General features: G+C 40.1%; 1 protein-coding gene and 1 long non-coding RNA gene across 6 annotated transcripts in view; one reads left to right on the top strand and one right to left on the bottom strand.

Annotated features, from left to right (window-relative positions):
• Positions 1–16,352, top strand: part of CHD1L (chromodomain helicase DNA binding protein 1 like) — a 61,626-nt gene extending 45,274 nt beyond the window's left edge. For both annotated transcript variants that reach the window (XM_070467203.1, XM_020909010.2), the window contains 8 exons: positions 3,153–3,301; positions 4,019–4,182; positions 4,733–4,929; positions 6,331–6,429; positions 13,950–14,020; positions 14,127–14,241; positions 14,978–15,086; positions 15,976–16,352. In XM_070467203.1, coding sequence (XP_070323304.1) covers positions 3,153–3,301; positions 4,019–4,182; positions 4,733–4,929; positions 6,331–6,429; positions 13,950–14,020; positions 14,127–14,241; positions 14,978–15,086; positions 15,976–16,054 — 983 coding nt within the window. In that variant the 3' untranslated portion in view covers positions 16,055–16,352. The remainder of the gene's footprint in view (positions 1–3,152; positions 3,302–4,018; positions 4,183–4,732; positions 4,930–6,330; positions 6,430–13,949; positions 14,021–14,126; positions 14,242–14,977; positions 15,087–15,975) is intronic.
• LOC110147507 (uncharacterized) lies at positions 1,335–27,908 on the bottom strand. Of its 4 annotated transcripts, none has more exons than XR_011487607.1 (7): positions 25,546–27,908; positions 13,833–13,979; positions 13,528–13,734; positions 6,258–6,384; positions 5,594–5,640; positions 4,649–4,779; positions 1,335–1,551 (listed from the first exon to the last, which is right to left on the bottom strand). It is a non-coding gene; the product is annotated as an uncharacterized lncRNA (long non-coding RNA). The 4 variants fall into 4 exon arrangements; XR_002316871.2 differs by lacking the exon at positions 5,594–5,640 and adding an exon at positions 6,753–6,802; XR_011487605.1 differs by lacking the exon at positions 5,594–5,640.
• Positions 27,909–27,944: the final 36 nt, after the last annotated feature.

The raw sequence follows: 27,944 nt of genomic DNA on the forward strand, positions 1-27,944 counted from the left end.
ATGAATAGGGTCTGGAATAACCTGTTTGCTCGGAGAAGGCAATGGCACCCCACTCCAGTACTCTTGCCTGGAGAATCCCATGGATGGAGGAGCCTGGTAGGCTGCAGTCCATGGGGTCGCTAGGAGTTGGACACAACTGAGCGACTTCACTTCCACTTTTCATTTTCACGCACTGGAGAAGGAAATGGCAACCCACTCCAGTGTTCTTGCCTGGAGAATCCCAGGGACAGGGGAGCCTGGTGGGCTGCTGTCTGTGGGGTCGCACAAAGTCAGACACGACTGAAGCGACTTAGCAGCAGCAGCAGCAGCAGCATGTTTGCTCAGATTGAGGAGACAACATGAATGAAGGGGTTCAGGGTGCTCCTGCTACTTTTTTTTAAAAAACTGGAGTATAGTTGCTTTACAGTGTTCTGTTAGTAGGGTGAAGCAAATCAGCCACATGTATACATATATCACCTCTTTTTTAGATTTCCTTCCCCTTTACGTCACCACAGAACACTGAGTTCCCTGTATTACACAGTCAGTTTTCGTTAGTTATCTAAATATTTTATATGTAGCAGTGTATATATGTCAATCCCAATCCTTCCCACCACCACCCCCTTACCCCTCGGTATCCATATGTTTTTTTCTCTACATCTCTGTCTCTGTTTCTGCTTTGCAAATAAATATTATCTAGGCCTTTTTCTAGGTTCCACATACATGTGTTGTGTGTGCTGAGTCACAACCCCATGGATTATAGCCCACCAGGCTCCTGTCCATGGAATTTTCCAGGCAAGAACACTGGAGTGGATTGCCATTTCCTTCTCCAGGGGATCTTTGCTGACCCGGGGATCGAGCCTGTGCCTTTTGCATCTCCTGCCTTGGAGGACAGATCCTTTACCACTGTGCTTTAGAAGCGCATGTGCGTTAATTAATGTACAGTATCTTTTAGCTCCCGTTACTTGGTCTGCAGACTCTCTCTGTTATCCCGCCCTGCGGCTCCTTGTCTGTGGAAGTTCTGAGCTTTTAGAGGATTGAAAGGGGCTCTGTTCTCATAATCATCCCTTCACCAGGCACCTGTATTTTGCTTCCACTGTTCTTTTAATTCTGTTATCCTTTGAGCCACTTAGAATTTTCTAAAAAGTTGTTGAACTTTTCGTCCACTGTCTTATGTATCTTTAAAAAATCCATTTACTGCCATGTAGGTTTTAGGTGGGAGGAGAAATAGATGTATGTTTTTAAGTTGCATTTTGATTACATTAAGTACTGAAGCCTGCACTCATTTCTGCACTCATCTAGATTAATTTCAGCTTATTTTGCTAATGTTTAGTAGAACAAAGTAAAATTTCACTGTGTTCCAGAAAGATAATTATATTTTTCAGTCAGTCCAACTGCCAAAAAAAATTATATATATTTTTTCAGGCAGTCCAGCTGCCAGGAAAGATTTCCCAGTTGTATTAACATTTGGAGTTTTGTGTTTGATCAGTGAGTACAGGTCCAGTCTGTGGTAGGTGGTTCCATTGGCAGGATATAGATGAGTGTCCATGCCTGTGGTCTCCAACCTTCTCTTGGCTGCAGAGTGAAGACAGAGCATGGTTAAAAGAATACAGATGAACATGAAAGACTCATAACTACAGCATCCCCTACGAAAGTTAAAAAGCAGGATGGCTTTTATCTTGAATGTCAGGGTCTTTTTTTAAAGCATGTTTGTAAGTTGAGAATCACATGCAGCTACGTCTGTGATCATATTTGCCTCCTCTTGGCTCTATTTTCCCTACTTGTTGATAGAGCACCTCATTGAAAGCCCCCTGCTGATTTAATTAGTAAATGCCAATTAGAATTACAGCTGGTTGGATTTGGGTACAAGTGTGAAGCAGTTGATCTCTTGAGAATGAAAATGTTTTGCTTCTGTATTCTCTAGGGAAAAACATACTTATATTCATAGCTGATTTTATAATGCTGTGAAAATACATTCTTTGGTAACGTGTGCTGTTAAATATGCTTCGATTTAGAATCGTTGTCTTACCTCTCTCTAGTTACTAGGCTTGGCTTGTTATGACTTCTAGCATGTGATTCATGGTGTTGGCAAATTACCCAACCTCTTTGAGCCTTTGGGTCCTCATCTGTAAAGTGGTGCTAGTAGTGTATACTTTACCCTTTTACACAGTTGCAAAAATCAGATGTGATTATAAATGTAAAGGTGCTCTGACAGCATAAACTGCTATTCAGGTTCACACTATCACCATTCATGTTATTACTCTAGTTACTATTTGCTGGCCTGTTATCTATCCATCCTTCTATAGACACAGTTGTATACTGAAAAGAGCACATTGACAGCAGACTCAGAAAATCCTGTCTTCTTCACTTATTAGCAATTTGAACTGGGGAGGCGCTTGATAACTCTCTGAACCTCAGGGTTGTTTTTTTATATATAATTTTATTTATTTTTGGTTGTGCTGAGTCATTGTGGCTGAGCAGGCTTTTCTCCAGTTGTGGCAGGCGAGGGCTAGTCTCTAATTCTGGACTGAGGATCAAAGCTTTGTCTCCTCCTTTGGCAGGTGGATTCTTTACCACGGAGCCCCCAGGGAAGCCCTCAATTTTCTCTTTTTCTTGGTTAATTATACCAAGACTGTGTTGAGGCTCATGAAGATGTTTCATGAGCTCTACAAAGAAAGTTGTAAATCTAAGGGATTATTTTTGTGGTTATTTCCTCGTAGATTTTTCTACTTGATCCTTGTCATATTACAGAAAAGGGGGAAGAGTTGAGTGTTAAAAGTCTGTTTGCAATTTTTAAAAAATATGCTGTTGGTTACCCTTAGTTAGGAGATCTTAATGTCAGTGAGATTTGTGCTGGGGAGTAGTGTGGAATGAATGAGTGATGAGTGATCCAGGACTTGGCAGGCATCAAACTGAGGCTTACAGACCACCTAAAGATGGACCAAAAGGGCTTTAACCACGCTTGCTTCTTTAAAAAGTAAATATATGAAATCCCCAGGTGGGTCCCAAACCTGTCAGCATTAGTGGGATGGGAATTCCAGTACCTTCATCACAAGCTATTCTTGGCCCATTTAGAATACAGACCATTCTCTTGTTTACCCTCCTTATTGCTTTGACTAGAATCAATCTAGTTTCCTTTAGTATCTGACATTTCTCTCTGTGTTTTATGTTTTTAGAAAACCACATGTACTTATTTGAAGGTAAAGATTATTCTAAGGAGCCTAGTAAAGAAGACAGAGAATCATTTGAGCAACTGGTGAATCTTCAGAAAACCCTTTTGGAGAAGACTAGTCAAGAGGGCCGGTTACTCCGAAATAAAGGCAGTGTAAGAACTTAATTTATGTGAGGATAAATTCTTCCAGAGTTTCAACAAAAATGAACAGAAAGTGATGCTGAGAATGATTTGTTAAGAAACAAGAATGTAACTATTTGTTGAAAAAAAAGTATAAGAAGATGGCCTAAAAATAATAACAAGGAGGTTATATTTTACCATTTAATGCAGGTGATAGTAAGCCACCCTTGAAGGGATCACTGTCTTGCATCAAAATACCATACCCTGCTGCTGACAGTCATGACCCTATGTCATTAAGGATGGATGGCAATCATAAACAATGTTTGTAATGTCCATAGCATTTGGCAGTTAGTCTGGATACGTTAAATGCTAGTTATTGTTAAGGTGATCATGATGTTGGAATATTGTGTTTAAGACTGAATGATAAAATACATTAAGGAATATTTCTATTAAAATTAGTTAAACCTAAATTGGCATTTCATAAAAAACAAGTTATTTTCTGAAGTACCTTATTCCTAATGAAACTAATCAAAACGACATATTGCTATACTGACATGCCAGTGCTTTGGTTGAGTTTAGAGCATAGTATCCTGGTTACCATGCCTACCAGATGTGTAAACTGAAATATCTTGCCAGCACTTCCCATCACCCATGGTGAAATATTGAGCACATTGATCAATGTGATGACTGAGACTCACAAAGGAACAGGTAGACCCCAGTTCCCTGGTTATGAGCTTGTTCTTCCTGCAGGTTCCCATCCCAGGCCTTGTGGAGGGGTCCACCAAAAGGAAGCGGATTCTGAGCCCAGAAGAACTGGAGGACAGAAGGAAGAAAAGACAAGAAGCAGCGGCCAAGAGAAAGAAACTGTTAGAGGAGAAGAGGAAGAAGAAGGAAGAAGCAGAACATAAGAAAAAGTACGTGTGTGTTATTTGATGGTATTATTAATATAACTGAAGGTCACAGTTGGTAAAGGGATCACTACTGCATAGTGAGTCCACAGTCAAACATCACTTTAAAACTGCAGAAAGTGTCTGTAATGCTGGTAGTTCCCACTGGTAATAGAATACTTTTATAAAGATTAAACTTTCACCTTAGCAGTCCATCTACTTAAGAGAACAGTCCCGAGTGCCTCAGGCAGAGAAGATGCATTCAGCTGAAGCGAGAACATTTTAGGACTTGATTGCTGCTGTCTGACAGGAGCAGTTTACTTGAACAGTCCCTTTTAGTCACATGTTCTTAAAAACAGTGACATCTGGTGGCTGCTCATTTTTGAAGTGTAGTCAAGAGGCAGTTAGGCTAATCAGTAAGGCTTCTTGTTTATTTACAAACAGGCAGAAGGACAAGGGTGAGTTTCTGATTGCAACTCCACTTGGTACTCACCGTTTGTGAATCACAGCCCAGGATGTGCTTCGAGGGAAATGGTGATAGGCTCAGTTAATTCCTCTCCCCTCTGGTTTCTCGAAGGATGGCCTGGTGGGAGTCCAACAATTACCAGTCCTTCTGCCTGCCTTCTGAGGAGAGCGAACCAGAGGACGGGGAAGATGAGAGCTCTGCCCAACTGGAGTATGAGGACCCGGACTCAACCTCCATCAAGTATATAAGTGGTGACGTCACCCACCCCCAGGCTGGGGCGGAGGATGCTGTCATTGTGCACTGCGTAGGTAGGTAGAAGTGGTGGGGCCTCAATCCTTAAGGTGCCAAGAACTGGGGAAGGAAGACAAGGCAGAACCCTGTCTTAGGGGTGCTTAATGGGCTTAGGGCAGTCTTGTGTGGTCAAAAAGAGTGTGAACTTTAGAACCAGGAGACTAGGGTTGCCCAACCATGTAAAGAAGAAAGGTAAGAGTCAAATCCAACTTCTGCAGGCCTCAGTTCCCTTATCTGTGTAATGGGATAATACCTGCCTTGTTCCCTGCACAAACTTTTTAAGAGAGTACACAGAGGCTACATCTATTAGCCAAATGAATCCTTTGAGAAAAAACGAAACTCCAAACATGTTCTTCCCTCATGACCTTTGCACTTTTTTTTCCAGGCAAGTTCCTCTTCCTGGAATGCTCTTTCCCCACTTAGCCACATCAAGCTTTGTTCAGATATCTACATCTCAGAGAGAGGTCTCCCCTGACTTTCCACACCCTGTACTCACCCCTGTTTTTCTCTATTTACTTTCTTACCTTATTTTACTTGATGACACATCACCACATGACATATTATGTATTTGCTTTTTTGTTTCATTGAACAAACAAACAATGAAACAAGCAAATATATACATATCATGTGGTGTTTCATTGAACTGGGCTTCCCTGGTGGCCCAGACTGTAAAGAACCTGCCTGGAATGCAGGAGACTTGGGTTCAATCCCTGGGTCAGGAAGATCCCCTGGAATAGGAAATGGCAACCCATTCTAGTATTCTTGCCTGGAGAATGCCATGGACAGAGGAGCCTGCAAGGCTACAGTGCAAGAGACTGCAAAGAGTTGGACACGACTAAGTGACTAACACTTTCGTTTTCACACACTCACTGAACTAGAAAATAAAACTTCATGGGAGCAGAGATTTCCCCCCTCCCCCCACTGGTGTAACCCTAGAGCATAAAAGAGTTCTTGACATGTAATACTGACATATTTATAGTATGATCGAATGAATGAATGAATACAGAGTATTAACCAGCTGTGTTAGTACCAGCTTGAATAAGTCATTTAACCTTTCCACTTTCTTACCTATGAAATGGGAGCTGTAAGCTGTTGTATTATCAATGCTTCAACTCTTTCTGGTTTTACATCTACTCTACATCCTCCCTTAGCCATCTTCCAGGAATTACAGAAGGACTACAGAGCTTCTGCTCTTTCAGAACACTGATTCTTTTGATGCTTTTCTATTATGATGGCCAGGTATATTCCAGAAAACCTAAACATACTTGACAAGTCCAGTGTGTTATATGCTTGGAGGTTAGATAGTTGTTTTTGCCCTTTGAAAAATCAAGTATATTTGGCATACCTTTTCTTTTTTTTTTAAATTGTGGACTTGATTTTGCCTCCTATAGAAGAAAATCTTCTCTTTCTTCTATCAGATGACTCTGGTCGCTGGGGCAGAGGTGGTTTATTCACAGCTCTGGAAACAAGATCTGCTGAGCCAAGAAAAAGATATGAGTTGGCTGGGAAAATGAAAGGTAAGGAGCAATGCAGAGAGAAGGGTTAAGGATGGAATAAGAGGGAGAGGACATTAGGTGCGTTAAAATGCACTAGATGAGGAGTCAGAAGAGCTAGTTGGAGTCTGAATTCTGTCATTAGTTAAAGCTAATTTATAATGTGACTTTGAGGCAATCCCTTCCCCCTCCCTGTACCTGTCTTCTCATTTGTAATTTGAAAGTAATACTTTTTCCATCCACCTCATGGGACTATAATGAGGATAATGAATGTGTAAGTATTTTGATAAATGTCAATCACTGCATGCATGTTGAAGTATTGTCTTGAAGTTCATTTCACTGTTTACCCAGTTCACACTCTCTTCTTGAGGGAATATCTCCTGTAACTGTCAGACACCTGTGGGAGAGAAATCAGACATACCATTGAAGGGCTAACAGGAGTTGGGTGCTGAGAGGAAGGAGGTTGTATTATGAAGTTAGCACAGACTGGGGTGTAACACTCCCTGGAGACGGAAGCAGAGCTGTCTGGGGAAACTTGAAGGCTGAATGGTGTTCTCTCGGCAGAAGGGGCTGGACACCTCCTTTTTATGTGTGGAAATCACAAAGTGGCAAGAGGAGTAAAATGATTATTGTGATTATTTCCTGTGGAACTTGAGAGGTTAAAGGATCTTTTCCAATAGAGAGGAGCTCTTCAGATTTCTTCGAGATTGGTTTTTCTGTTCACTTCTTTCACATAGAAAGGGTTGTAAGGACTTGGAGTGAATGGTCTTTATACTAAAATGCATTACAGGGTTTAATATGTGTTGCTGTAATCAACCCAATCTAGATACTGACTGGGCAGTTTGAAAAGGAGAGAATTCAGGTGAGGTTGGAGCTAGAGATACAGACTGAGGAGTCTCCATCTGGATCCTTGTTTAAAACCCTGAAGGAGAGAGGATGGAGAAATGGGAGGACAGAGAACACACCTCCATTTAGGAGAAGAGGAAAGAAGGAATTCTCAGAAAAATGAGAGAACCTTGACAATGTAGTGTTTTGGGGTACAAGGGAGGAGAGGTGTCAAGAAGTGGTCTGTAGTGTCAGACACTGAAGTGAGGATGAGCACTGGGAAAAGGCCACTGGATTTGCCCCCCAGGGGCAGTCACATCACCCTGGAGCATTTTGAAAAAAGTGTGGAAAGTAAAACCTGGCTGCAGAGGGTTAAGGTGTAAGTGGTCAGTAAGGAAACAGATGGGAGTGTGCACTCTTTTCTGAAGGAGGACTGAAATAGGGTATATAGCAGGGTAGATAAAATGTGGGTTTGAATTACCAGGAAGGGCTTGATGGAAGTGGTGAAAGTTATCTTGGGCCTGGAAGGATGGGTTGAGATTAAATAGGTGGAGAGAAAGGGTAGGAGAGTCCATAACCATATCTCATTCTTCTTGGTATCTCCTGTAACCCCACCATTCCCAGTATGGGGTATTGAATGACCCAGGTAGTTACACAGTGAATATTTTAGGGGAATGGTGTGTAGGCCAGACAGACTGGAGTAGAAAGTTTAGGCTGAGGAATAAAGTTAGGTTTTAAAGAAGAGAGGTTTGGGCCACATTATAGAAGACTGCACATGACTTATGACTTGTCCAGGGAGATGGCATTCTAAGGCAGAACCTTATCCAATGGCTAGACATGGGGGATTTGGGTAGAAGAATGACATAGCAGAGCAAATATTGGATTGGCCAAAAAGTTTGTTCAGGTTTTTCTATACCATCGTATGGAAAAACCTGAACAACCTTTTTGGCCATCCCAGTATTTTAGAGTGACTTAAAAAGATTGGGGTATGCAGGATGGATTGAGAGGAGAAAAGGTTCAAACTGAAATATGCGAGGCCTAGAATTAACACATTTCTCTAGAGAATTTGATTTGTATGAGATAGGAAAATATACAAATACAAATATGTATAGTAGAATAAAGTATTTGAGTAATTTAAAACAAACAGACTCTTCTAAAGGAATTTTAAGTTCATAGTGACCCACCCCCTCCCAGCCCAGATACTTCTGGGTTTTGCATTCACTCTCCAGTGCCTACAGGAATACTTCATAGGCAATGTTTGAGGAGTAGAAGAGCATAAACATTCAGGAGTGAAGGGGGTGACATGGTAGCGAAAGACATTCCTGCTTTTAATCCCTCTTTTTCACCCCATGGATTAGACATCCCCACCTGAACAAAAGTGCCTTGGTGGGTCTTCTAAAAGACTCCAAGAAAAAAAAAAAAAAGACTCCAAGAGGAGTCTCACCCACCACTGTAACTGGTAAGACACAGATAAATCTCAATACAGGCAAGAACCAGCAGAGCCTATGAAACTGCCTAGACCCCTCTCACTGCAGTAGGGCAAAAAACAGGTGAATGCTGCCCTCACAGGTAATCACATATGGAACTTGCTGAAGTCCATCCTTCCTGAAGGGAGATCTGGCACATCATTGGAGAAAAGAGAAAAATATGAGTTTGTTTGCAGCATAGGTGGTAAGGGAAACTTTCCCAGCCCCAGCCCTGGCCCACCAAGGAAAACATTGCGAGGGGCTGATTTTTCTGGCAGCTACCATCACCAGGTGGAACGCAGCTGGAAAAACCTGTTTCTCTCTGCCAGCATCTGAAGTACTAAGGTGGTAGCTCCCGACCTGGGCAGAGGAAGGATATTGGGAAAGAGGCAGATAAGAATTTCAAATGATGTCAAAGACACGTGCTCAGTAGAAAGTTCATGCGCGAGTACCTGAAAATTCCCCTGCAGGTGTGTGGCAGTCCCAACACGCTAAGTGTTAAACCCACACCTTCCCTCAGCTCTGATGCCAGCTCCCTGTGCAGGCTCCCTGGTGTATCCATGAAAGTGAACTCTGGTAGACCAGGATCCTACTCAAAATAGGTCATGTTGGCAGGCAAGGAAGAAACCACAGATTTGAGCTATAGCTCCACCTTCTGGGAAAAAAGGTATCCAGCCAGCCTGGTGAATTGTAAAAATCAGAGAATATACAAAAGCTTAAAAATTTGGCCACAAGACAGAGCAAGAAGAGTGGAGCACAAACATACAGGAAAAACTGAGATGATACCAATACTATATAACATAATACCCTGTCTGCTGCTAAAGGTAATGAGCACTGAGTTAAGGAGATATCTGCTACTTCAAATGCAAAAGCACCAGAGCATAAGTACCAGGAATATGAAATCAGGAAATATGGCATCACAGAAAGAAAATGACAGTTCTCCAGCAGCCATGCTCAAAGGCACAGAATATTGTGATCTAACTGACAAAGAATTCAGAATAGCAGTTATGAAGAAACTCAGTGAATTACAAAAAGACTCAGAAAAGCAACTCAATAAAATCAAGAATAAAATATGTTAACATAGTTACTTCTTTTCAAAGTTTCTTCTTTTCAAAGAAATTTTAAAAAACCCAAACATGGAGAAGGAAATGGCAACCCACTCCAGTATTCTTGCCTGGAGAATCCCATGGTGGGAGGAGCCTGGTAGGCTACAGTCCATGGGGTCGCAAAGAGTTGGACATGACTGAGCGACTTCACTTCACTTTCACTTTACTTATTAATACTCCATCAAATGATCAAAATGCCCATTTTTTTCAAATATATACATTCAGCAAGATGAATCATATTCTGGGTCATTAAAAATTTCTCATTAAATTAAAAATGAATACAATATTGTAAAGTAATTAGCCTCCAACTAATAAAAATAAAGAAAAAAAATGAATGAAATCACAAAGTATGTTCTTTAACAACAATAAAATTAAAGTAGAATTCAACCATAGATATCTAGAAAATCTCTAAATATTTGAAAATTAAACAGTACTTTTCTCAATTATCTGCAGGTCAAAGAAAAAAGTCATAAGAGAAATTAAAAATTATTTTGAACTGAATGGTAGTGGTTATATGACTATGTATATGTGACAAACTTGCACACTTAAAATTGATTAATTTTGCTGTACATAAATTAATGGAAATTTAAAAATTCTGAAAAGACAGATTTTACAGAGGAAAAATAAAATAAAAACCCAAACTGTAGAGCTGAAGAAGTCAGTGGATGAGATGAAGAATGCAATAGAGAACAAGGTAGGCTTCTCAGGTAGTGCACTGGTAAAGAATCCACCTGCCAGTGCAGAAGATGCAAGAAACGTGGGTTCAGTCTCTGGGTTGGGAAGATTCTCTAGAGTAGGAAACAGCAATCCATTCTAGTATTCTTGCTCGGAAAATCCCACGGACAGAGGAGCCTGGTGGGCTAACATCCATGGGGTCACAAAGAGTCGGACACGACTGAGCATGCATGTATAGCAGGGGAGACCATATGGAAGAAAGAATAAGTGACTTGTGGGAGATAGGAATTTTAAAATAACAAATTTAAAGAGAGTGAAGTAAGCCTGTGTAAGCTATGAGACTGAATCAAGAAAACACATATCAGAGTAATTAGGTTTCTAGAAGAAGGGGAAAAAGAGTTTAAGAAATAGTAGCTGAGCACTTTCCCAACCTGGGGAAATACAAAACATGCATGTCCATGAAGCTAATAGGTCACCCTGTTATCTCAATGCTAAAAGACCTTCTCCAAGACTTTCAATGATAAAAAAAATCTTAAAGGAAGCTAGGGAAAAAAAGAATGTAATGTACAAAGGAACCCCTATTTGATTATAGCAGATTTCTTAGCAGAAACAGGTCCTGAGAGTAGAATGACATATTTGAAGTGTTGAAAGATCAAAATTGCCAACCAAGAATACTTTATACAGCAAAGTTATCTTTCAGCTATGAACGAGAAATAAAGACTTTCCCGGCAAACAAAAGCTGAGGGAGTTCACCATCACTAGACTTGCCTTGCAAGAAATGCTGAAAGGAGTTCTTCAAGTCAAAATGAAAAGGCACTAATCACTGATATGAGCACATGTCAAAGTATACAACACACTGGTAAAGGTAAAATATGTACAGTAAGATTTAGAAAACCAGCTTGGTGTTAAGATGATGTGTGAACCACTCAACTATAATATAAAGCTTAAAGGAAAATAGTAAAAGTAACTACAGCTACTATAAATTGCTAATGAATACACAACATACTAAGAGGTAAATTGTGACATGCATAATATAAAAGGGAGGAGTAAAAGGGTGGAGCTTTTATAGGCAATTAGTTATAAGTTGCTGTCCTTCTAAAATACACTGTTCTATCTATAAAATGTTTCATGTAAAGCCCCATAGTAACCACAAAGTAAAAACCTAGATCAGATCCACAAAAGACAAAAGGGAACCAGAGCATACCACCATAGAAAATAATCTATTTACAAAGGTAGGCAGAAACAGAGAGAAAAAGAAACAGTGGAATTACAAAACAACTGGAATGCACACAGTGGCATTAGTAAGTCCTTACGTATAATTACTTTAAATGTAAATTGTTTGAATTTATCAGTCAAAAGGCACAGAGTGTCTAGATGGATAAAAAATAAGACCCAATTATATATCTCAAAGGGATGGAAAAACATATTCCATGCAAGTAGAAACCAAAAGAAAACAGAAGTAGTTATATTTGTATTACATGAAATAGACTCGAAGCCAAAAATGGTAATGAGACAAAGAAGGTCACTATATAATGATAAAGGGATCAATTCATCAAGAAGTTGTAACAAGTGTAACTATATGTGCACCCAACATTGGTGCACCTAAATATATTAAGCAAATATTAATACATATGAGGGGAAAAGTAGACAATACAATAATAATAGGGGACTTCAGTACCCCACTCTCAGCAGTACATAAATCATCCAGACAGAAAGTGAACAAGGAAATGATGGCTTGAACCAAACAGTAGACCAAATGGACCTAACAAGCATCTATAGAACATTCTATCCAACAACAGTAGAATATACATTCTTGTAAATGCATGTGGAACATTTTCAAGAATAGATCATACGTTAGGGCAAAAAACAGGTCTTAGCAAAATAAGATAATTGAAATCATACCAAGTAATCTTTTCTGCTCACAATGGCATGAAACTAGAAATAAAATGAGGAAAACTGGAAAATCTGTAAGATGTGGAAACTAAACAGTATAGTCCTGAACAATGGTCAAAGAATAAACCTAAAGGGAAAGCAAAGAATATCTCAAAAAAAATATGGAAACACAACACCCCAAAACCTATGGGGCCCTGCAGAAACAGTTCTAAGAGGGAGGCTTACAGCAATAAATGCAAATATTAAGAAACTAGAAAGATCACAAATAATCACCCTAACTTTAGCCTTTAAGGAACTAGAAAAGAAGAACAAGTTAAGCCCAAAGCTAGCAGAAGGAAGGAAATAAAGTTCAGAGGAGAAATAAATGAAATAGAGACAGAAAAAAAAACAATAGAAAAGATTAATAGAACTAAGAGTTTTTCAAAAAGATAAAATTGATAAATCTTTAGTGAGAATAAAAAAGAGAAGACCAAAATAAAACCAGAAAAGAAATTATAACTGACCCTACAGGAATACATAGAACCATAAGAGACTACTATGGATAATCATACACCAATAAACTAGATAACCTGGAAGAATTGGATAAGTTTATAGAATCTGCAAACTGTCAAGACTGAGCCAGTAAGAACTAGAGAATCTGAACAGACCAGTGATGAGCAAAGAGATTGACTCAGTAATTAAAAACCTCCCAACACAGGAAATTTCAGGACCAGATGGCTTCACTGGCAGATTCTACCAAACATTTCAAGAAGAATCAACGCCAGTCCTTCTCAAACTCTTCCAAAAAATTGAAGAGGGGGGAATCTTTCCAAACTCATTCTATGAGGCCAGTTTCACCCTGGTAGCAAAGCCAGATGACATTACAAGAAAACAAAACTGTAAATCAATATCTTTGATAACTTCAATGCAAAAATTCTCAACAAAATATTAGCAGACCTAATTCAGTAACTTATTAAAAGGATTACACACATGACCAAGTAGGAATTATCCCTGGGATGAAGCGATGGTTCAACATACACAAATCAATAAATGTTATATATCACATTAATAGAATGAAAGATAAAAGTGATTCTCTCAATAGATGTAGAGACAGCATCTGACAGAGTACAAATTCGTGATGACATACCCTCTGCAGATTGGTTATAGAAGGAACATACCTCAGTACGTTTTTTGTTTTGTTGTTCAGTTGCTAAGTTGTGTCCTGGGGCCCACCAGGCTCCTCTTCCATGAGATTCTCCAGGCAAGAATACTGGAGTGGATTGCCATTTCCTTCTCTAGGGGATCTTCCTGACCCAGGGATCAAACCCCGGTCTCCTGTGCATCTTCTGCATTGCAGGCCGATTCTTTTACCACTGGGCCAAAAGCTATTTACAACAAACCCACAGCATGCGTTATATTCCACATAACTGAAAATTTTTCCTCTAATATCAGGAACAAGATAGGGCACCACTGTTAGGTATACCTGAGTAGCTTTGGAAAAGGCACAGCATAGGGACGGTTCAGAGTAGCCCTTCCTCGGGGGTCTCATTCTGTAGTGAACTTTATGTTCTTTCTGTTGCTTCTTCTTCTTTTACCTCAGATTTGAGTTTGGGAGGTGTCCTTTTATTTCCTATTGATGATAAAGAGTCAAGAAACGAAGGGCAAGATTTGGTAAGTGAAAAAAACCACATCAATTTATTGGAGCTAAACTTTGACTCCCATCACCTCCTCTGGAAACTGCCCCTGCTCCCATTCAGTAAATGATTGTTCCTCATAGTTGGCCTTGATGGTGGCCCAGCACCGAGATCGCAGCAATGTCCTGTCTGGCATTAAGATGGCAGCCCTAGAAGAGGCCCTGAAGAAGATATTTTTAGCAGCAAAGAAAAGGAAAGGTAAGTCCTTCCATTTGTGTTCAGGAATAGATGAATTTCTGTTTCCAAGCGTAGGATGTTATTTTTAAAGGGAGGTGAGAAATGCCAAGATCCCATTCAGTATGTGTAGTGAAGGGAAGCCCCACTATGAGAGCCCACAGAAGTAACACTTTCGTCATCTTGTATTCTCAAAGCCCTTTTCCTTTCTTGATCACTTCTGTATCCTTTGTCTCTGGACCACCTGCATCCTCTGGGTATTTGTATCATGATTTTACAGACAAGGAAGCAGAGGACCAGAAATGAGGTAAACTGGTCACACGCTGTTGGGAAACACTTTTTATCTTGTCCCCTCTCAGAGAGTCACAGTCTGCATTAGCAGACAGTTCTCTGCCAAAAGACCTGAGTTTAATTTTGTTTCCAAACCCAGCATGTCTCAGAGTTTGTCGAACTGACTGACTTGTTAAAGAATCTTTGCTTTTTAAATTACATCTCAATCATCAATCATATTCTATTCCCATTGTACCTACTTATTACCAGAGCCTGTATGTAGGTCCTCGTGTTCTATAGAACTAGTTTTCCCATGTTACAGTCACTCCTCATATAATAATCATATGCTTTGAGTGTCACTCACCAAGATTATATACATTTTGTTCATTGGAAACAGCAAAGTGACTCAGAATACACTACCATCTCCTATGTATATCTTATACACATTACTGAATTTGATGAAGACATCATGAACTTTTTTTTTTAACAGCAAGTGTCCATCTTCCACGCATTGGACATGCCACGAAAGGTTTTAACTGGTATGGTACTGAGCGACTTATTCGGAAACACTTGGCCTCAAGAGGCATCCCAACTTACATGTATCCTTTTATTATCCTAATGGTGTGCACTTTGAGCTCAGAAGGGGAAAATGTCTTGCATTTTTCTGATGCCATTTTTTAATCCAAGGCCAAGTCCTCTTCTGCCATGTTTTTCACTCTGCCCCCACTTCAATGAGAAAAAACTAAGAAGCATTTTCTACCATGTTTATATCCAAGGAGATAAACACACCCCAGCATTTCTACGTGCCAACAGCTAAAGATACATGAAGAGGGGAATTAATTGAACAATTGCCATTTGCCCTCATGTTGAATCTGTTTCACATCACTTCTCTGGAGATCCTTCAGGTCCACAGACCAAGGCCTAGTTCTAAGAACTTCACTCTGTTCACTAAAATAAGCAAGCAAACAAGTGACCTGTTTTATTTCTGAACCAATTCAGTGTATTCTTAAGCAGTATGAAATTCATTTTGACCATGAGCGTATAATCTAGTTTTGCTAGACTAGTATTTTCTTCCAGTGATCTGCTTGCTGTAAGTTAGCATTGTTTGAACCACAATACTGAGTCCAGAATTATTAGAAGAAGCTGAATTTACCAAGTGCTATACTTATACAGAAACTTCCTCCTTTTACTTAGACAATTACTGAAATTAATTCACTTGGTGGGGGTTTATTTAAATCACTATAAAAACTTAGCACAGAAGTTAGGTTTTATACATTTGCACAATTTAGGCAGTATCAGAAGTTTTAGTATATCGTCATAATTCTACAGTAATAAGTACTAACAATATTGAAAAGATTTATTATATGGTAAAAGGAAGTTAAGGCATACACCTCTGGAATGATTATTTCAGTAATTACTAAAGAACTAGTAGTTTTAGTACAGTCGATTTTAAAGTGATGTAAAATATTCCTTGACCGCCCTATTCAGCTACTATTTTCCTAGAAGCAAGGCTGCTGTCCTTCATCTACAGGCCTCATCTTCATCCTCAGGGCAGCTAGTATCTTAACAATCAGCTCAGCATCAGATCCAGCCTTCAGCAACCAGCTGAAAAAGCTGGGGGAAAAAAAAAGCTAGTTGCTCAAAGCCACTGTAATAGAGTATTTCAACAAGGAATCAGAATCTGGTGGGGCTCTGAGAGACTCTGTTTTCTGAATTCTAATTTTGTTCTCCTAAATGTGTTACTGATGTGTAATACTTGTAATACAGCTATGCAAAAGTTATTTGGGAAAATTCTTTGGCAGTTTGCCAGTGCCCCAGTATGCATAGCTATTTGTATAATAATAAATACCTTTTCTCTTTCTAAAGGTGTCTTTGCTTGTTTTCTCCTCAATCTAGTTTTCGTCCTCTCAGACTGATTTCTTTTTGGTGAGAAAGGTAAGTGTATTGAGGAGAAAGAAAGGGAAATAGAACAGGTTGGTTCTGGGGGAAGGAAATGCCTTTAGTCAGTTCATGCCTTGGAAAGATAGGTCTCTAGGGGAAAGACTGAGAAGAGAGATTGCTGATCCAGACAGCCAGAGTCCCTCCTGCCTTTTCTTCATACAGTTCAGCACTCAGATCCAGAGGAACATATGTGGCTTCAGAGAAACCAAGGATCAGCTTTCCCCCTCCCATTAAATTCAGTTCAGCTTCAAGAAATAAGGGGATTGTGGGGACTTCCCTGGTGGTCCACTGACTAAGACACTGCGCTCCCAATGCAGAGGGCCCGGGTTCAATCTCTGTCAGAGAACCACGTCCCATATACTACAGCTAAGAGTTTGTATGCCACAGCGAAGGTGGAAGATCTCATGTTCCACAACTAAGACTTGGCACAGACAAATTAAAAAAAAATAAAAAGAAAGGAATTGTGGAAGTGGCACAAAACTGACAGCACAAGTCAGACTGGGGAGGGCAGAGGGCTGAGAACCGCCAGAGAAGGAGTCATAGGAGGAGATACTGTTGAAGCTGTGACTTTTCACATTTTGGTACATGAAGTCTCAGTCTTGGCTGGCTGTCCTCAACCAACCTGGTTTCTGCTGCTTTGAGGCCCTTAATACCTGGGCCTCAGGCCTGGGCCCTTGATTCAGGGAACCTTACCTACTGGGGGGGGAGGGTCTCAGAACTGGGGCCATGACCTTCTAAGGAAAGCAGTGCTGTTAGCATCTGGGTTGTACTATTCTATTTGACTTCCTCCCTGGCCTCTTCACCCATCAACAATTGAGAATCTGTGTTGAAGACCAATTTAGTTGAAGACTAACTTCATGATTCCTTAACTTTTTTTTCTTTTTTAATTTATTTTAATTAGAGGCTAATTACTTTACAGTATTGTGGTGGTTTTTGCCATACATTCACATGAATCAGCCATGACCCTCCCTCCCACCTCCCTCCCCATCCCATCCCTCAGGGTCATCCCAGTGCACCAGCCCTGAGCATTCTGTCTCATGCATCCAACCTGGACTGGCGATCTATTTCTATATGATATCTATCTATATGATAATATACATGTTTCAATGCTATTCTCTCAAATCATCCCACCCTCGCCTTCTCCCACAGAGTCCAAAAGTCTGTTCTTTACATCTATGTCTCTTTTGCTGTCTCGCATATAGGGTCATCGTTACCATCCTTCTAAATTCCATATATATATATTAATGGACTTTATTGGTGTTTTTCTTTCTGACTTAACTTCACTCTGTATAATAGGCTCCAGTTTCATCCACCTCGTTAGAACTGATTCAAATGCATTCTTTTTAATAGCTGAGTAATATTGCATTGTGTGTGTGTACCAGAGCTTTCTTATCCATTCGTCTGCTGATGGACATCTAGGTTGCTTCCATGCCCTGGCTATTGTAAACAGTGCTGCGATGAACATTGGAGTACACATGTCTCTTTCAATTCTGGTTTCCTTGGTGTGTATGCCCAGCAGTGGGATTGCTGAGTTGTATGGCAGTTCTATTTACGGTTTTTTAAGGAATCTCAACACTGTTCTCCATAGTGGCTGTATTAGTTTGCATTGCCACCAAGAGTGTAAGAGGGTTCCTTTTTCTCCGCACCCTCTCCCAACATTTATTGTTTGTAGACTTTTTGATGGCAGCCATTCTGACTGGCGTGAGATAATACCTTATTGTGGTTTTGATTTGCATTTCTCTGATAATGATGTTGAGCATCTTTTCATGTGTTTGTTAGCCATGTGTATGTCTTCTTTGGAGAAATGTCTGTTTAGTTCTTTGGCCCATTTTTTGATTGGGTCTCTTATTTTTCTGTAATTGAGCTGCAGGAGTTGCTTGTATATTTTTGAGATTAATTCTTTGTCAGTTGCTTCATTTGCTATTATTTTCTCCCATCCTGAAGGCAGTCTTTTCACCTTGCTTATAGTTTCCTTCATTGTGCAAAAGCTTTTAAGTTTCATTAGGTCCCATTTGTTTATTTTTTCTTTTATTTCCATTACTCTTGGAGGTGGGTCATAGAGGATCTGGCTGTGATTTATGTCAGAAGGTGTTTTGCCTATGTTTTCCTCTAGGAGTTTTATAGTTTCTGGTCTTACATTTAGATCTTTAATCCATTTTGAGTTTATTTTTGTGTATGGTGTTAGAAAGTGTTCTAGTTTCATTCTTTTACCAGTGGTTGACCAGTTTTCCCAGCACCACTTGTTAAAGAGATTGTCTTTTCTCCTTTATATATTCTTGCCTCCTTTGTCGGAGATAAAGTGTCTGTAGGTGCATGGATTTATCTCTGGACCTTCTATTTTGTTCCATTGATCTATGTGTCTGTCTTTGTGCCAGTACCATACCTTGTCTTGTCATCAGTACCATGTCTTGATGACTTGCTTTGTAGTATAGCCTGAAGTCAAGCAGATTGATTCCTCCAGTTCCATTCTTCTTTCTCAAGGTTGCTTTGGCTATTCAAGCTTTTTTGTATTTCCATACAAATTGTTAAATTATTTGTTCTACTCCTCTGAAATAGGGATTGCATTGAATCTATAGATTGCTTTGGGTCGTATACTCATTTTCACTATATTGATTCTTCCGATCCATGAACATGGTATATTTCTCCATCTATTTGTGTCATCTTTGATTTCTTTCCTTAGTGTTTTATAGTTTTCTACATATAGGTCTTTTGTTTCTTTAGGTAGATTTGTTCCTAAGTATTTTATTCTTTTTGTTGCAATGGTGAATGGAATTGTTTCCTTAATTTCTCTTTCTGTTTTCTCATTGTTAGTGTATAGGAATGCAAGGGATTTCTGTGTGTTGATTTTATATCCTGCAACTTTACTATATTCATTGATTGGTGGAGTTTTTAGGGTTTTCTACCTAGAGGATCATATCATCTGCAAACAGAGTTTTACTTCTTTTCCAATCTTCCAAAACTATGTTGAATAGTAGTTGTGAGAGTGGGCACCCTTGTCTTATTCCTGACTTTAGGGGAAATGCTTTCAATTTTTCACCATTGAGGATAATGTTTGCTGTGGGTTTATTATGTATGGCTTTTATTATGTTGAGGTATGTTCCTTCTATGCCTGCTTTCTGGAGGGTTTTTATCATAAATGGATGTTGAATTTTGTCAAAGGCTTTCTCTGCACCTATTGAGATAATCATATGGTTTTTATCTTTCAATTTGTTAATGTAATGGGTCACATTGGTTGATTTGTGAATATTGAATAATCCTTGCATCCCTGGGATAAAGCCGACTTGGTCATGATGTATGATCTTTTTAATATGTTGTTGGATTCTATTTGCTAGAATTTTGTTAAGAATTTTTGCATCTATGTTCATCAGTGATATTGGCCTGTAGTTTTCTTTTTTGGTGGCATCTTTCTCAGGTTTTGTTATTAGGGTGATGGTGGCCTCATAGAATAAGTTTGGAAGTTTACCTTCCTCTGCAATTTTCTGGAAGAGTCTGAGTAGGATAGATGTTAGCTCTTCTCTAAATTTTTGGTAGAATTCAGCTGTCAAGCCCTCTGGTCCCGGGCTTTTGTTGGTTGGAAGATTTCTGATTACAGTTTTGATATCTGTGCTTGTGATGGGTCTGTTAAGATTTTCTATTTCTTCCTGGTTCAGTTTTGGAAAGTTATACTTTTCTAAGAATTTGTCCATTTCTTCCAAGTTGTCCATTTTATTGGCATATAGTTGCTGATAAGTAGTCTTTTATGATCCTTTGTATTTCTCTGTTGTCTCCTGTGATTTCTCCTTTTTCATTTCTAATTTTGTCGATTTGATCCCCCCCCCCCTTTTTTTAATGAGTTTGGCTAATGGTTTGTCTATTTTATTTATCTTCTCAAAGAACCAACTTTAGCTTTGTTGATTTTGACTATGGTCTTTGTTTCTTTTGCATTTATTTCTGCCCTAATTTTTATTATTTCTTTCCTTCTACTAACCCTGGGGTGCTTAATTTCTTCTTTTTCTAGTTGCTTTAGGTGTAGAGTTAGGTTATTTATTTGATTTCTCTCCTATTTCTTGAGGTAGGCTTGTACTCCTATGAACCTTCCCCTTAGCACTGCTTTTACTGAATCCCATAGGTTTTGGATTGTTGTGTTTTCATTTTCATTTGTTTCTGTGCATATCTTGATTTCTTTTTTGTTTTCTTCTGTGATTTGTTGGTTATTCAGAAGTGTGTTGTTTAGCCTCCATATGTTTGTATTTTTAATAGTTTTTTTTCCTGTAATTGACATCTAATCTTACCACATTGTGATCACAAAAGATGCTTGAGATGACTTCAGTTTTTTTGGATTTACCAAGGCTAGATTTATGGCCCATAATGTGATCTGTCCTGGAGAAGGTTCTGTGTGCACTTGAGAAAAGGGTGATATTCATTGTTTTGGGGTGAAATGTCCTATAGATATCAATTAGGTCTAACTGATCCATTGTATCACTTAAAGTTTGTGTTTCCTTGCTAATTTTCTGTTTAGTTGATCTATCCATAGGTGTGAGTGGGGTATTAAAGTCTCCCACTATTACTGTGTTACTGTTAATTTCCCCTTCATACTTGTTAGCATTTGTCTTACATATTGCAGTGCTCTTATGTTGGGTGCATATATAATTGTTATATCTTCTTCTTGGATTGATCCTTTGATCATTATGTAGTGTCCTTCTTTGTCTCTTTTCACAGCCTTTACTTCAAAGTTATTTTATCTGATAAGAATATTGCTACTTTTGCTTTCTTTTGGTCTCCATTTGCATGAAATATCTTTTTTCAGCCCTTCACTTTCAGTCTGTATGTGGCCCTAGGTTTGAGGTAGGTCTCTTGTAGACAGCATATATAGGGGTCTTGTTTTTGTATCCATTTAGCCAGTCTTTGTCTTTTGGTTGGGGCATTCAACCCATTTACATTTAAGGTAATTATTGATAGTATGATCCCGTTGCCATTTGCTTTGTTGTTTTGGGTTTGAGTTTATAAACCTTTCCTGGGTTTCCTGTCTAGAGAAGATCCTTTAGCATTTGTTGAAGAGCTGGTTTGGTGGTGATAAATTCTCTGAGCTTTTGCTTGTCTGTAAAGCTTTTGATTTCTCCTTCATATTTGAATGAGATCCTTGCTGGGTACAGTAAATTAGGTTGTCAGTTTTTCTCGTCCATCACTTTAAGTATGTCCTGCCATTCCCTTCTCACCTGAAGAGAAAGATCAGCTGTTATCCTTATGGGGATTTGCTTGTGAGTTATTTGTTGTTTTTCCCTTGCTGCTTTTAATATCTGTTCTTTGTGTTTGATCTTCCTTAATTTGACTAATATTTGTCTTGGGGTGTTTTGCCTTGGGTTTATCCTGTTTGGGACGCTTTGGGTTTCTTGGACTTGGGTGGCTATTTGCTTCCTGCATTTTAGGGAAGTTTTCAACTATTACCTCCTCAAGTATTTTCTCATGGCCTTTCTTTTTGTCTTCTTTTTCTGGGACTCCTATGATTTGAATGTTGGGGCATTTAACATTGTCTGAGAGGTCTCTAAGCTTGTCCTCATTTCTTTTGATTCTTTTTTCCTCTCTACTTCATTTATTTCCACCATTCTATCTTCCACCTCACTTATCCTATCTTCTGCCTCAGTTATTCTACTGTTGGTTCCCTCCAGAGTGCTTTTGATCTCTGTTGTTGCCTTATTCATTATTGATTGACTGTTTTTTATTTCTTCTAGGTCCTTATTAAACTTTTCTTGCATCTTCTCAATCCTCATGTCCAGACTATTTATCTCCATTTTGTTTTCAAGATTTTGGATCATTTTTACTATCATTATTCTGAATTCTTTTTCAGGTAGACTCCATATATCTCCTCCTCTTTGGTTTGGTAGGCTTTTACCATGTTCCTTTACCTGCTGGCTATTTCTCTGCCTTTTCATCTTTTTTTAGGTTGCTGTGTTTGAGGTGGCCTTTCTGTATGCTGGTAGTTTGTGGTTCCTCTTTTTTTTTTTTTTTTTTTTTTTGTGGTTCCTCTTTATTGTGGAAGTTCCTCCCTGTCGGTGGGGTTGGACAAGTAGCTTGTCAAGGTTTCCTGTTTAGGGAAGCTTGCATCGGTGTTCTGGTGGGTGGAGCTGGATCTCTTCTCTCTGGAGTGCAATGGAGTGTCCAGTAGTGAGTTTTGAGGTGTCTATGGGTTTGGTGTGACTTTTGGCTGCCTGTAATTTTGTGCTCAGGGTTATTTTCCTGCATTGCTATAGAATTAATTTGGTATGTCTTGGTCTGAAACTTGTTGGCTTTTGGGTGTAGCTTGGTTTCAGTGTAGGTATGGAGGCTTTTGGATAAGCTCTTGTCGATTAATGTTCCCTGGAGTTGGGAGTTTTCTGGTGTTCTCAAGTTTTGGCTTTCAGTCTTATGCTTACAGTAGCCTCAAGACTTCTCCATCAATACAACACCAATGAGAAAACATCTAGGTTAATGGTGAAAAGTTTCTCCACAGTGGGGGACACCCAGAGAGGTTCACAGAGTTACATGGAGAAGAGAAGAGGGAGGAGGGAGAAAGAGAGGGAGAAAGAAAAGGAGGAGAAGAGGGGGAATCAAAAGGGGTGAGAGCAATATAGCCAGTAATCAATTCCCTATTTGCTCTCCACAGTCTGGAACACTCAAAGAGGTTCACAGAGTTCCATAGGGAAGAGAAAAGGGAGGAAGGAGATAGAGGTGACCAGGAGGTGAGGATGGGGAGTCAAAAGGAGAGAGGCCAGTCTAGCCTGTGATCAGTTCCGTAAGTGTTCTCCACAGCCCAGAACCCCCAAAGAAATTCACAGAGTTAAGTACAGAAGAGAAGGGGGAGGGAGGAGATAGAGGTGACCTGGGGGAGAAAAAGGAAAATCAAAATGGGAGAGAGCAATCAAGCCAGTAATCACACTCCTAAGTAAAAATGGGTACTGAAGATTGGATTTTTAAAGGTACAGAACTGATAACAAATACCAAAAAGCAAAGATTAAAAATCTAAAATAGAGGTTAGGCTCTCAAAAATACAATATTTAAAAAAAAAAAAACTCGCAAAAGTTATAAAAAAATATTTGAAATTTGCTTTAAAAATAGGGTCTTTTTCTTTTTTGCATGGTAATAGGTTTTAAAATGAAAAAGTAATAACTTAAAATTTTTTTTAATTTTTTTAAATTAAAAAATGACAATAGTAAAATATATCTAGGAATTTCTCTGGAGCTGTTGAGGGCAGTGTGGGGTCAGTTCAGTTTAGATAGTTCCTTGTTCCAGCTTTTACTTCTTCTCAAGTCTATATGTCCCTTCCAGTGTAGCCAATGCTAACTACAGGGTTTTAATCTGTTGCACCTGTCGCTTCCAAAGCGGTTCCCTCTTTGTTTATTTTGGCTTCCTTGGTTTGCAAGTCTCTTCAGTATCTAACTTCTGCCCTGACACAAAGGTGGTCACTTATTTAGGCTTACTTGTTCAGTTGTGCTGCAGGGAGGAAGGAACACTGCAAACAGATATCACTGGCGTGTGTGGGGAGTGCTCGCAGTGACTGGGCCGCAATGGGTTTGCCCCGCTCATGGCGTGTGTGCCTTCCCTGTCTACACTGCTCAGGCTCCAGGCTGCTCTGCAGGAGCACTGTCTAAGGTGGGCCCTGGGTTGCGTGCACTCAGGTTCAGGTCCTCGGGTACTCCACAGAGGCGCAGATTTGGTTGGGCCTGCGTTTTGTGCCCTTCCCAGGTCCCAGCAGCTCAGGCGACCAGGTGCTTGGCCAGCGCACTCTCCCCAGGTGCGGTGCGTCTTATCACCTCCCCCATCCCAGCCGCTCAGTCTCCTGGGTACGCAGCGGGAGCGCCGTCTCAGGTGTGCTGCATTTCTCCTCCAGTGTCTCAGGTGTGCTGCATTTCTCCTCCAGTGTGACCCTCCTGGCAGATGTCTACCATCCAGGATCCCCGGAAGACTTGGTTAGCATGTGGGAGCCTGTCAGGAAGCCTGTCCTGAATATTCAGGAATTAAGAGGAGAGGCATGCCTTTCCCGGGGGGAGGAATCCAGGCATTTTTCATTATGGTGATAAGTACCCTCTTCCTTCTTATGAGCCATATGGTAAAAGGTGATTGTTTGCAACTCTCTTTGATAGGGATCATCTTACGTTTTGTAAGTCTGGAATTTTAATCTTTATCTTTGCTGAGAATAACTACCTTGTAAGACAGTATATATGCACACACCATGTTGATTAAAACACCTTTGCTCCATGAGAGCTTGGGTCCCCGTGTCTTTCTTTCCTTCTATTCTTTCTCTATTTCTGGCTAATTCCTTGGAGCACGGAGGCCCGCTGAGCTCACTTTGTTGCCCGGGCTTCTAAGACTCTGTGCCTTCACCCACTCGAGAGGGCGCCTGGTGCCTATGTGCAGCAGCGCGAACCCTAAGAATAGGACTCTATTGGCTTTCCGCATAAACCAGGGGATATCAGCCTCTCTCTCTCTCTCTCTCTCTCTCTCTCTTACTTTCTTATCGTTGACTCGGGACCACAAGGTTCCGGTCCATTAAAGGACCAATAGGAGCGTGCTCGCAGTTTGGTAGAGGATGCCCCTTGCCTTCCGGCTCTGACTGTCGCCTGCCCGCCTCCTTGCCTTCGGCGGGGGATGGGCCAGTCTGCTGCTGGCTAGCTCTCCCCTAGTATTGTCAGTCCTTTGTTCTGTGAGCGGGCCGGCAGTGCCTTAGGTTAGAGCTTTTCCAGGCAAAGTTTTCTCTCTCTCTTGCCTCTTTTTTTTTTTCCCCTCTCTCTGGCTATCCCACGATTTGGGTTGCTGTCTCACATTAGCTCCTTCAGATAGCCCTCAGGGCATTCAGGCCCGGTCCTTACTCTAAGCAATGCAGCCCACGCCTCCCTATTCAGCCCCCGCTTGCTGGTGGTGGACACAAGCATCTGGGCTACTTCTCTGCTGGGAGTTGCAGTTAGGTGCATAATCTGTGGGTTTTACTTATTTATTTTTTTCCTCCTGGTTATGTTGCCCTCTGAGATTCCAAAGCTCCCCACAGACCCGGTGAGAGGGTTTCCTAGTGTTTGGAAACTTCTCTTTTATGACTACCTCCCCGGGACAGGTCTCAATCCCTAACTTTTGTCTCTCTTTTTATCTTTTATATTTTGTCCTACCTACCTCCTTTCGAAGACAATGGGCTGCCTTTTCTGGCTGCCTGGTGTCCTCCGCCAGTGTTCAGAAGTTGTTTTGTGGTATTTGCTCAGCATTCAAATGATCTTTCAATGAATTTGTGGGCGAGAAAGTGGTCTCCCTATCCTATTCCTCTGCCATCTTAGGACCACCCCATTCCTTTTTTTTCCTAAAAAATTTTAGTTTCATTTTTATTGCCTATCTATTACTCTTACTCTACTCCATACAGTCAAAGCTATGGTTTTTGGCAGCAGTCATATATGAATGTGAGAGTTAGACCATAAAAAAGGCTGAGAGCCAAAGAATTGATGCTTTTGAACTGTGGTGCTGATGAAGATTCTTGAGAGTCCCTAGGACAACTAGGAGTTCCTAAAGGAAATCAACCCTAATATTCCCTAGAAGGACTGATGCTGAAGCTGAAGCTCCACCTGATACAAACAGCCAGTTCATTGGAAAAGACCCTGATACTGGGAGATACTGAAGGCAGGAGGAGAAGGGAGTGACAAAGAAGGAGATGGTTGGATGGCATCCCCAAATCAATGGACATGAGTTTGAGCAAATTCCAAGAGATTGTGAAGGACACAGAAGCCTGGCGTGCTGCAGTCTTTGGGGTTCGCAAAGAGTCAGACATGACTTAGCAACTAAACAACAAGAATCTATTATTCTTACCACCATTCCTTGACACCTGGGTGATTATGATAACTTTAACCTCTTGACTGGCATCTTAAGTCTTAGAAGGAGAACTGGAACTCCAACGAGGGAGAACATAGAGAAATTTAACCTAATGCACAAATAAGCTGCCTGGTATTCAAAAGCAGCCAAAGTCCAAACAGGTAAGGTATAAGCAGATGCAAAGAAAACACTTGATTATTTGAAAGCTGTATACCCTCCCAAAGAGCTGCACTTCCTTCAGATAGCAAAGTGTGTAAGGCTAGCCATGGAGGTTTCTGAGCATCTGAGAGGGGCATCATAGCAGGAAACTCACTCCCAAAGGGAGCATAGCTGACCATTTTCAGGGACACAGGTGATATTTTGAAAAAACAGGGGCTTCTTTTTCACCCTATACTGTTCCCCTTGCTCCAGCCACATGGGGTTTTTCTCTGCATCAAGGCTCTGGCCATGACTGTCTGCTCCCTGAGGGGGGCAGGGAGGAAACAACACAGAAGTAGATCAGAAAACTCACATAGCATCTTCTCCCTTAAACATGGGCCCCCTGTTAGTGGCACTCCCCTGGTTTCCCTTTCGACCTCTCCTAGCTTAGAGTCAAAAATGCTGCTCTGCTTTATCTCTGTATGTCTTTCCTGTCTCATAATCCTTTCTTGCTCTTCTCATCAGACAGTGTCACTGTCTGGGAAGGAAGAATGAGAGAAGTTACTACTTTATTTATCCTAAGGGTTCTGTTCTGTTTCTTCTGCAATGTCTTTGTCGCCATCTGGCCCTCCCCTCTGAGGGGGCCAAGATAGGGCCATGAGGATAATATAAGATTTTGTTCACTGGTGAGCTTTTGTGGAGAAGTTTATACTCTAAACATCAATAAAATTCCATGCTTATTGAGATAGCAAGGAACTTAACTTTGAAATTTGCTATGTGTACCATCTTATATATTTTCTCAATTTTTAATAAACTTTCCTTCATTTTGTAACATGCCTGTGACTTTAGTTTTTGTTCCATCAACCTAAACTACATTCTATTAATTAACCCTTGAATTAGAGCTTGAATCAGCCATTTTAGAGCCCAGCCCATTTCTAGGCCAATGTGTTTTCTATATTTTGCTGGCTACTAAGTGAAGAATAATCTCACTCTAGCATTACTTGTCTTCCTCCATAATTTAGTCTTATTTCCCAAAGACATCCCACAGTTGCTTCCTTGGGCCTTTGCTCATTCTAGTCCCTTCCTGGACCATCTTTATCCTCTAAACCTCTTCCTTTATCTCCAGCACCCTATTGTTCCCTGTCCAGTCTAATTCTTTAAGAATCCAGAAAAATCTAATCTCTCTGTACTTGAATTACTAATGATAATTGGATTTGTGGCACTTAATTTGTTAACCTCATATTTTACTCATTGACATATTTATTTAGTTCTCAGCTAAATCCTAAGGCCTTTGAGAAAAGTGATTTTTTTCATTTATTTTTCATATCACACAAATCAATTAGTAAGTACTCAGATATTGAATTGAAGTGGAATGTAACTGGCTAGCAACTGGGAAGAATATTAGACTCCTGAATACATTGTAAACTCCAGATGGCTTAAGTACTTAAATGTAAAACTTGAGAATGTAGAAAGAAACTTGTCATTTTTAGGGTATCTGACTAGCAACTGCCCTTTGAAGCTTCTCCCAACTTCCCACTAAAATATCACAATCACACTGAAAATAAGACAACCATCCA

Source organism: Odocoileus virginianus, chromosome 5, assembly GCF_023699985.2.
Source record: "Odocoileus virginianus isolate 20LAN1187 ecotype Illinois chromosome 5, Ovbor_1.2, whole genome shotgun sequence".
Classification (NCBI taxonomy): domain Eukaryota; kingdom Metazoa; phylum Chordata; class Mammalia; order Artiodactyla; family Cervidae; genus Odocoileus; species Odocoileus virginianus.